Here is an 11606-nt window from a genome sequence, read left to right as displayed (position 1 = left end):
ATCTATATAAAGTCTCTCACGTTGCAGTGGACTTATTGTTATTAATTGTCCAAACAGGAATAGAGTTCATTTGAACTCCCATTTGCTAAGAATGAGACAGCCTATCTATTTTAAACTATATCATGATTGAGTGGTCATAGCTGAGAGAATGGATTAGGAACTACCTCAACGTGGAAAATAAAAAACTCATTATCTTAATTTTCTGTTAACAGGTCTTTTGAGTCCTTTTAATCACCACTAAGTTGATACAGTGGCAACAAAAGTTAATGGTGAACTAGGTGAGAATTCGGACTTTGTCAAGTGGCTAATAAAGTTATTCTTTCACAGAACTGGGTCCACAGATTTTTGGAGCTTGCGAGGACAGAGATGGTTTTTAATACTAGAGACTTAAAATGGAAGCATCTCCTTAGCTTTCCTGAAGACTGCCTTTTCTTTAGGTGAGCTCTGGTGCTTGAGTCTTTTGACTGGGTAATTTATTGTGTTTTCTGTTATGAGGATCATGCTGTGGCTCATCCAGTCTTTGAGCAAAGTCATTTATTTTGATGCCTCATCATGTCATAACAAAAACTACTGCAAATACTTTTACTTTTTAAACTCCAAGCTTATTCTTCATTTTACATGCAAATGACGTAAATATATTCCAGACTGAAAAGCCCAATTCTGTCTTTTTCTTTCTTCTCTTCTGCCTCATAGGAAATGGAGAAATATTTCATGGAACGAGACTAAAGTTTAAAATATGTGCTCTTTTTGATTAAACATTCTTCCTAGTTTGACTGGAATCTATGCTATTAATCTTAATAATTCAGTAAACTGAGAGATAAAGATGTGTTCTTAGTGTCATCCATACATTCTGTATCTGGTCCTACACGCTAAATGTGGTTTATATAACTCCCTGGGAGTGGCTCACAGAGAGTGATTATTCTTAAAAGATCACTCAGGTAAAGGAGATCAAGAGGGCTTAAGTAAAATCTCGAAGGATTTTCTTTAGAAGATGGACATTAGTGTTTACCTAAGGAAAATCAGAAAGATATATCCTAATATAAGCAATCTCACCGTCTTGTTTGGGCTAAGCTGAAGGTCAACTGTATAAACTTTGTGTATACAAAATATGTATTTCTTTTATGGAAGTCCTATATTGCATTTATGATCCTTGACCTATATCATCAGCACAACAGAAAGGCTTTACTGCAAATTAAAGAAAAAAAAAAGCATTTTGTTTAACCCCTGCCTTATCAATTGTAAAGTTGCTGGGTTGGTGAAGCTGGAGAAAGCAGGAGCATGTGCCCATACGTTGATACATAAAAATGTAGACTCCAAGGCCTAAAAGAGGTCTTTAGGTCATATTAATTTCAATGACCCTAGGTAGAGTGGGAGTTTCAATCTCTGAAGACTATCAGAAAGATGGTGAATACTCTTTCCCTGATCTGGATGGAGCCTACACAGGCTTGTAGAGGGGTCTTCTCAGACTTATCCCATCAGTGCTGGTTCTCAAGGATCTCCATTAACTGTTCCCACTTTTTACCTGTGTACCCTTTGTCTCTCTAGACTGTCAGGCAGGCCACATCAGTGTCATTCCCTGGTACTCTGCTCATTTCTGCCCCTCTAATCTTTAATAATATTCTTCATACTTTGAATGAATTTTCCCTTTTCTATCCCACTAAAGAAATCATAATGGTATTGTATTCACCTAAAAACTGGAGTTAGCGCAGCTAGAAAAATTAACAAAATGGGCCACAAATAAAGCAGAGTTCTGGCAGCACTTACATTCACTTAAGGTCGAGCTCATGACACCATGGTATCTTCCGAACTAAAAACTGTTTTCTTCTGTTATTTTGATTTTTTTAAAAAATATAACCTATATTACCATGTTAGGATGTTTTCTTAGTACTTCATTGGCACATATGCAAAGGTTATTTAACAAAATGTGTTTTAAAACTCATTCAGCTATAAAAAATGGGATCATTACCAGTGATAGCATCTATTAAAATTTCATCTCCGTGACTGAAAGGAGATCATTAAACGTCAACAATGATCTATGATTTTGAAACATACCTGTATTATTTTTCAAATTGTACTCTTAAAGTCCCTCAGTGAAGAAAACAAGAGCAATGCTTAGTTTTTCACATTATTATCATTGCAGTCCTAACATCCTTATGTCATAGAATGTATGCAATTTTAGAATATAGGAAACTATAGAAAATAAAAGTCATCTATATTATTATAAAATGTAAGAAAAAGTGTTACAATTTGGGTGTGTACCTCTCAGGAAAAATGTATAGAAATTAAGTTAAATATGTGTTTCTAGGAATTATTTATATTTTATCAAATTTTATAATATGGTGTTAATATATACAAGCTGCTTCTTCAGCTTAATAATTGATGACTCCCCTTACATAATGATACACATACATTTATAACTTAAATGACTTCCTAGTATTTTGTTGAATGAATATATCATAATTAATTAAATGTGTCCCCCATGTAGGACTATTTAGTTTGGTTTTATTTTAAGTAAGTTGCAAGGGGCATGTTTATAGCTTCATTTTTGTGATATTTACTTCTGTATGATATATTTCCACATGTAGAATTGCCTGATAAATAAGTTTTAGTTTTTTGCTGTATTTTCTCAAAAATATTTCCCACAAAGTGCTTTAATGTATACTCCTAATAGAAGTCTATCAGCATTCATTTCTCACACATTAATACTCCTCTGCCTATTAGGATGTTTTATGATCAGCTTATACATATTGTCATTTCAGCATATAATCAATACAAAATTTGAGATACTTTGAAGTCCTTTTTCTTAATCTTTGAGTCAGTGTGTATTTTTTACATCTACCATGTTTCAATTCAGGCACTGAATTTTAATTGGATACTTGATTCATGTTTAGATTCAATTAAATTTACAATTAAAATATATTCACATACTCAAGTTGTTCGAAACATATTGAGAAGTTTCCCAATAACTGAACTGAGTATCAATTAAAAAAATTTAATTTAAATTAAATCAAATTAGAATTCAGTCACACCAGCCACATTTCAAGTGCTCAAGAGCGACATTTGGTCCATGACTACAGGACTACCCAGCACAGGTCTAAGGTCATTAGTACAATCAACGTGACCCACACGGTCTAGCCTCTCCCGTAAATCCTGTGACCTTGTTTCTACCGTTCCCACCCTCCAGCTTTCCCACTCTTCATGGAACACAGCAGGCATCTCGGGAACTTCGTGGTAGCTATTCTTTCTGCCAAAATGCTCTTTCCTCAAATATCCTACTGAGTTGCTATTACTACTTTACATCTTTGCTGACACATCCCCTCATCAGTGAGAGTTTTCATGACCACGGCTGCTCCCTTCTCACTTCTCTATGATCCTTATCTGGGTTGTTTTTCCCCTAATACTAATTTCCTCTGGTTATTGCCTGTCTCCCCACAGTGGAATTATAAGCACCGTGAATGCCGGGCATATGCTCACTGCATCCTCAGTGCCTGGCACAGAGCAGATGTTCAAATATTTGTTTAATATGATGAAAGATCATTTATAACTCCTAATTATTAATAGGTCTTGTGTGCATGTCTGTGTGTGTGTGTGTGTGTGTGCACATGTGTGTGCTCCTGCACACTACTGCTACTTTTCTCCCTCTCTTCCTTTTCTTTTTCCTTTACTTTTCATTATGATCATGCATCTTAAGAAGCACTTTCCCTTACCATATTTCTTACCATGTCCCCTATTAGCTCTCCTACAAAACCTTAAGGTTTATTGATGGGCAAGTGGGTGAGAAATACTTTCACTTCAAGTATGGGTTATGTCAGCCTCAGACATTCACATAAATATGCTTAGGAATTAAGAGCTCTTGGCAAGAGCTGTTCAGAGCAAGGATTACAAAACAGTATGGCCCACAGGTACGTTCCACCATATAAATGAGGATACGTAATTTATGACAATTAATTATCCCTCATGTCTTCTGTTACACAAAAATCAGTTATTCCCAAAATAGAGTTTATCTCTGATTCTGGAATAGATAGTAATTACAACCTCATGCATATATGTATTTTAGCACTGTTTGCATAATGAATACTTGGCTCTGAAGAGATCATATAAACTTAGAAAATTATATCAATAGTATTAAAATAAGGACAAATCACCAATAGCTCTATCAGTCATTTGTCAATCAAAAAAACTTAGATCATGTTTATAAATATTTAGTATAAACACTAGTAATTTAATATAATGCAAATTTTTAATTATAATAAAATCATAATTACAAAAAAGCTATCACCATTTTCAGAAAGCTCTTTTCTGTTTTGCTGTATCTTTTACAATCTTCTTTCTGATGTGTTTCCATGGATAATGCAGAAATTAATAAACTAGTTTTAATGAATGAAACACATTTTAAAAATGTTTATCATCCTAAGACAAGTTTATGTATGTCAATACCTTTTGTGATATTGCATAATTACTGTCCTAGGGGACAGTCTTCTCATTTGTCCATTTGCTTAATAGAATCTTCAGTGAGTGCCCCAACTTCTCACTAGGGTAATGTCTTCCTATGGCTACCACTGCCTTTGTTATTTCAGGATGAGTTTCTTTAATGCTTTCTAATTAAATCTCTATTTGAAGACTCTCAAGGGAGTCAGGTCGTAAAGCTGCTCATTTGTAGTGAAATGGAGCATATGGAATGTGTGATGTTGGTCTCAGTATCCCTGGAAGCTCACTCTTTGCCATGGTTTGAATTCAAGATCCAGCTAAACTCCATTTTAGCAGAGCTCGCCAATAACCAGATTAAACAAAAAATTAGAATTGCATAGGGATTGGTTCCTTGCATTACGTTTCTTGGCATCACCCAGTTGGTTTCTAACGTGTCCTTCCCACACTTCCCTGCCTGGTAAGCTTCTTTTATAGTAAGATGCAGGGCAATTTACATTTCTTCTGGAAAACTTTTCTCCAATTTTCACCAGCAGTTAAGTTTCTCACTCTGAGACATTACTGCCCTTTGCTCATAGCTCTACGTGTCACACTTCAGACACTTGTTATAACCTACTTATTATCTGTTTCCACCACCTATAGACCTATGAATCCTCCCCCACCACTCTTACTCCCTTCTTCCTTGTCAGTCACCGAGTACTAGCACTCCATCTCTGGTACATGTGGTAGATAGAATAACGTTCCCCTGAAGATGCCTGCACCATAACCTTACGATTTGCATACACACCGTGTAACTCTTCGTGCTTCTCATTCTTCACGTGTAAAGTGGGGGTTATCCAAGCACTTAAGAGAATTTTGGGGAGAACACAGTGAATGACATATATACATCAGCTCCTGCATCAAAAATGCAATGATTCTGGAGGTCCTTAATCTAAAGATGGCGGCTTCAGCGGTGAGGGGCGCTATGGCGCTGCGTACTAGTGCTAGCCGGCCGGTGGCTTTCGTCAGAAAAATTCCCTGGACCGCAGCCTCGAGTGAGCTGAGAGAACACTTTGCACAGTTTGGCCATATACGAAAGTGCATCATACCTTTTGACAAAGAGACTGGGTTTCACAGAGGTATGGGTTGGATTCAGTTTTCTTCAGAAGAAGAACTTCAGAATGCACTACAGCAAGAAAATCATATCATTGATGGAGTAAAGCTCCACATTCAAGCTCAAAGACCAAAAATTTTGCAAGGGGATCAAACATCTGATGAGGAAAAAGATTTTTGAGACTGTTACTACCTATTAAATAAAGTAAACAAAATTGAAAAAAAAAAAAAAAAAAAAAAAAAAAAAAGCAATGATTCTGAATAGTTCTTCACCCGCATTGTCTCATTTGAGAAGTGCAAAACTCCATGAGGTAAGTCTTAACATTATTCCCAATCGCAGATAAGGTCACTGAGGTTTAGAGAAGCTAAGTAATTGTGTGAAGTGAGGATCAGAGCTTAGAATCTCAGCAATCTAGCTCCAGGATGTGTTGGTTTACATTACTTATTTGGATGACATATTATTCTTAATTCAGAAATGATTTTATTTTTAAAATTTGAGATTGATTTTCCAAATCGAAGTGCTAAACCTTTATATATCTAACAAACTGAGATCTCTTAAAGAACGATTGGGGGTTGGAGCACTTGGATGGCTCAGTCAGTGAAGCTTCTGACTTCAGCTCAGGTCATGATCTCTCTGCCGTCAGCACAGAGCCTGCTTTGGATCCTCTGTCTTCCCTCTCTCTCTGTCCCTCCCCTGCTCAGGCTCACTATCTAAAAAATAACTAAACATTAAAAGAAGAAGAAGACGAAGACGAAGACGAAGACGAAGAAGAAGAAGAAGAAGAGGTGATGGGATTTGGAGGAAAGGCAAGGACAATGTAAAGTTCCCAGTGTAACAATGACTGAGCTGTTCACACTTAAGAGTTAGATTCGGAGCAAAAACATTCTCTGAAGTATGGACTCAAAGTGACATATTATAAGGGTGAGTCTGATGTTCACCCTTGGGCCTTGGATTTGTAGCATGAAAGAATCATGCATACTGAGAAGTCATAGCTTATGTAGTAAGTAAATTTTCCAAGAACCAGGTAATGTATTTCTTTTAAAGAAAGGAGTTGACTTTTAAGTAAGAAGTTGGACTCAAATAAAATTATTCCAAGGGGGGGGGGGGAGAGGAGTTGGCCTAAGTACCTTGGGTGTATTATTTCTCAGAATTTGCATTTGTTCTTAATGAACACATTTTACTGTGTTTATAAACTTTCATTTGGACACAAATAAAAATGTTCTAAACTTACAATTTATGCAAAATATTCTAAACTTATAACTCATGAAGGTGAAAGTGAGACTCAGCAGGTATCTCTCTTTCACTGATCTCTTTCTTCTCTCTCATCTCCCAGGGGAAAAACTATTCTGACTTATGATGTTCACACTTTTACTACAAAGGTTGATAATACATTTTTTTCAGATTTTAAAATTTAATATATAAGGTACTACCATAGTCTGAATTGTGCCTCCCTGCACCCCCATTCATATGTTGAAACTCTAATCCCTAGTGTTATGGTATTTACAGGTGGGATCTTTAGGAGGTAATTAAGTTTAGATGAGTTCAAGAGGGTGGGGCTTGATGAGGGAAGGAAAGGCAAGCTGACAGGCCAAAACCTGCCCCCCCACCCCCCCCCACCCCCCGCACCCCAGGTGGGAGATGTGTGATATTCCTCTGGCACTCCTGACTGCCCGAGAACAAAGGAAAGGGGGAAAACAAATGGTTAACTGATAGAGATCGCAATCCTAAAGGACCTAAAAGTCTCCATCACCCCTCCATAGTGATGTGGGAAACACAGGCAGAAGGAAATGTTAGATAGAACTAAATTTCCTTATAACCTGCAGCCCATTGACAAATACTTGAGGCTGGCAGAGTCAAAGGTTTCTCCAGGAACTCCCTGCTGTCTTAATGTTAATGCTTTCCTAGAGGGAAAAACAACCTTAGCTTGACAATAGCTAGGCCTCCAGTATCTTGGGAGTCCTTTTTAGCATATGAAAATCTCACTGGAAACTTCCCCTGGACTTCTCCCCGCCCCCAACTCCATAGTATATAACCAGTCTCTCCTCCGGGTCCTGGGGCAGCTCTTCCTGCCCCTCTGTCCCTGTGCTTCAATAAAATCACCTTTTTGCACCGAAGACATCTTCAAGAATTCTTTCTTGGCCATCAGCTCTGGACCCCACGAACACCACTGTCACCCCCCCAAAAAACCTCTTCGTGGCTCACCATGGGATTAGTGCTCTTAAAAAGAGACCCCTGAGAGTTTGCTTCCACTCTTTCTTTCTCCACCCTGTGAGGATACAATGAGAAGGTGCTGTTGGAAAGTCGGGAGGAAGGTACTCACCAAGAACCGAATTTGCCAGCAGCTCCATCCTGGACTTCCCAGCCTCCAGAATTGTGTGTTGTTTAAGCCACTGTCTGTTGTTTAAGCCACTCAGTCTATGGTGTGTTGTTAGGACACCCCAGGCCGACTAAGACAGGCACCAGAATGTAGTCTTCTGCAAGTTGCCTGAAAGACTGCTTCTTGGAGAGATTAATCCATGATGGTATTCTTTACTCTTGTTCATTCACTTTTCCTTGTGATGCAGTACTGCATTAGAGACTATATTGTAATTCATTTATCTATTTTTACTTTGATGGTCATTTACATGGCTTCTACTATTTTCACATAAAAACCCATGCTGTTTTGAACAATCTTATGCATCTTTTTGTGGACAAATGACAATGTCATTGGTGCACAGTTGGTGGTGGAATTTCTATATTGTAGTGTATGTATGTGTCCATCTTTACTAATTTTTGCCAAATCGTACTATAGAGTTAAAAGTTCTTCGCATCTATGGCAACAGTTGGCGGTGCCACGTTTTAAAAATTGCCCATCTATTAAATGTGAGATGGTTTTTTTTTTTTACCGTGATTTGCATTTAATTTTCACTAACATAGCTGCTAAATATTTCATATGTTTTTAGCCATTTAGACTTCTGCATCCTTGAATTTCCTGCCGGTATATTTGCCTGATTTTCAATTCAATTACTTGTCATTGTCTTAATGATTGAACGAAGGGACTGAATTCTTTACGTTAAAAATATCCCCAGGGGCATCTGGGCGGCTCAGTCAGTTAAGCATGGACTCTTGATCTCAGCTCACATCATTATCTCACAGTCATGAGGCAGAGCCCCAGTAAGTCAGGCTCTGGGCTGGGTGTGGACCCTACTTGAGATTCTCCCTCTCCCTTTCCCTTCCTGCTTGCACAGGCGCATGCACGCAGGTGCTCTCTCTCTCCAAAAAAAAAAAAAAAAATCTCTAGTCAATATTAACTGATTAAATCTCCACAGGAAGAACTTTTGCTAATCAATCAGTGGTATTTAGCCTCCTACTTAAAAACCTGAGTCTCCAGGCTAGTTTTTTTTTTTTTTTTTTTTTTTTTTTTTTTAAAGCTTAATGTTTCTCACATATTAGGGGAAAATGTATTTACCAGTAAGAGAAAAATTGTTATTTTACAACACACGTGAAAAACATCAAAGAGAATTTGGCACCATAACTTTGATAAACTCTAGAGTTTCAGTCCACCAAGCTTTCAGGAAAAATACTGAATCCAGTCACTGTCGAAGTGATACATGAACAGTACTGAGACTACTTTAATGTGTTTGCATATAGACACTACTAAAGCTCATCACCCCTGAAACTTCCCTTTGTATGAACAGAGATTAATATAAGTGAAAAAAAAAACAAGATTACTAGCACCAAAGCAAAATAGAACACAAATGTTTCTAATTAAAGAACCAACAATTCTTATTTTACTAACACACAGCCTGTTTTTCTTTTGTGAGAGCAGTGTATGAACGGTAGCCTGTTCAAGTGTTTAAAACATGAGTGAGGGGCCAACGTTTCCAATTTTGCTTCTGTCATCTGTCTTTTAAAACCAGAGCATCCATCAGTGCAGAGTCTGAAAGGAATAATGCCAATAAAATGAGGGGATCCTCCCTCCCCACCCTTTATTTTTCCCCTGTGGCTGGTTGTAACACAAGTTTCTCTTTGGGCTCTGTGGAATTGCTGACATAAAAATACAGGGAGTTCCTAGCAGCAGGGGCAGGTCAACGAGGCACCTACCTCCCGCTCTTCCCATCTTGTATTGGTGGCCACCCCTTGGCTCATTCACCACTGGGTTCTCCTCCACAAGGGCCCTGGGGTGTTTCTAAGCTACATTTATTATTCATCAAATACTAGGGTTCACAGTCCCTGACTGGAATGAAATCAATCTACATGTATCTTCCTTTTACATTTTGCAAAGAGGTTTGATTTTATCCTTTAAAAACATGTAGGTTTTGTAATAATAATTTACATGATTCAAAATTCACAAGGTACAAGGAAAATGCTGCCTCTCACTTCTGTGTCATCCCTCTTCCTCAGGCAACCAGTATTAATGGTTTTACATGTAACTGTAGCCCTATTTTTATTTCTTATCGTATATATAATCTTTTCATTTTTTTAAATTTATTTTGAGGGAGAAAGTGATAAAGAGAGAGCACACAAGCGTGGGAGGGCCAAAGAGAGAGGGAGAGAGAGAATCTTCAAGCAAGCACCATGCTGTCAGCGCAGAGCCCCACATGGGGCTCGATCACATGAACTGTGAGATCATGACCTGAGCCAAAATCAAGAGTTGGACACTCATCTGACTGAGGCACCCAGAGACCCCGAATCTCTTCATTTTTAGAGACATTAGCGTGATATTCACATGGATATGTATTGCGGTGGGCAGAATAATGGCCCCCAAAGATGTTCATCCCTAATCCTTGGAACCTGTGACTATGTTCTTAACATGGAAAAAGGGACGTTACAGATGTGATTACAGGTATGTACCTAGAGATGGAGCTATTATTTGGATTATCCGGACGGGTACAATATGATCACTTGAACACTTTAAAGCAGAGAACCTTTCCCAGTTGTGGTCAGAGAGAGGCATGCCCACAGAGGAAGATTCAGAGTGGTGTGAGGTTGCTGCTTTTCAAGAGCAAGGAAGGGAACCATGAGCCAAGGAACACAGGTGACCTCTGGAAGTCGGCAAATGCAAGGCAACAGATTCTCTCTTGGGCCTCCAGCAAAGAATACAAGGAAAACAGCCTGAGTTACCCAGGGAGGACCCAGCCCTCTGTATGACCTATAGAAATGTGAGATCATGTATTTGTTTTGTTTTAAGACTCTAGGTTTATATTCATTTGTTATTGTAATGCCTGAAGTTCCAAAACCTCCCACAAAAGACCACCAGAGTCGTAAGTCAAAGCCAAGCGGCAAGGGTCGTTTATTGCAGGTTCGAACCTGGTCCTCTGCGCACTCGTCGCCGGTGACACAAGAGGCCACGATTAGGGTTGGTATAGCGTTTTTATAGACAGAGACAAATAGCACAGGGGAGGTTTTTACTTGTGGCGAGAGGAAGAAAGGGGGAAGGGGGTAGGTGAGGAATGTGCTAAGCAAGCAGGTTTACAGAAGCGAGAAATGCCGGTTAGTTTGTATACAATCACTCATTCCATTACATATCAGACTACATTTAGGAAGTTTTACAGCCCATTCTACAGCGGGTTACAATCAGGAAAGGTCTCACAATGCTCATAGCAAACAGCAAGCAAAACAGGCTTCTCAGCAATTGTATTTTTTATCAAACATCCATAATAAGCAGAAAAGAGAACCTAGCTTTAAACTAAGGCGGGGCTGTCATTTGGATTCAAAGCTGTTCCTTTCAGTTATGGCAGCGGGAACAGAAAGCTACCATAACACATTTACCTTGTGGGTTTTTTTTCCATTTCGAAAAACTAAATTCATTCCATATCAGTACATAAAGAACTCACTCAGCTTAAAGTTTTCCCCCCACAGGTGCATAATATCCCATCATATCATTAAACCACCATCACAGGTACTGAAGGCCAGTCAAGTCTCTTCTGCTATTCCAAATAGGACAGCAGTGGTATATCCTTGTGTAAGTCCCTATTCTTACACATATCAGTTATTAGAGAGAGCAAAACTTAAGAAATGGAATTAACCATTCAATGGGAATGCACATTTTTCTACTTTGATTAATATTTCCAAGTTAGACTCCTTAAAGTTTGTTTCAATTTACATT

General features: G+C 38.3%; 1 protein-coding gene across 1 annotated transcript; it reads left to right on the top strand.

The window, feature by feature from the left end:
- The first annotated feature begins 5332 nt into the window (after positions 1-5332).
- On the top strand, positions 5333-5763 carry LOC125931015 (SRA stem-loop-interacting RNA-binding protein, mitochondrial-like). Its single transcript, XM_049643158.1, has one exon. It carries the CDS (start codon positions 5336-5338, stop codon positions 5696-5698), a length of 363 nt encoding a protein of 120 aa, XP_049499115.1. The 5' UTR covers positions 5333-5335; the 3' UTR covers positions 5699-5763.
- The last annotated feature ends 5843 nt before the right edge of the window (positions 5764-11606 follow it).

This window comes from Panthera uncia, chromosome A2, assembly GCF_023721935.1.
Source record: "Panthera uncia isolate 11264 chromosome A2, Puncia_PCG_1.0, whole genome shotgun sequence".
NCBI lineage: Eukaryota > Metazoa > Chordata > Mammalia > Carnivora > Felidae > Panthera > Panthera uncia.
The sequence above is the reverse complement of the archived record's forward strand: the minus strand, read 5'-3'. Positions and strand labels throughout refer to the sequence as shown.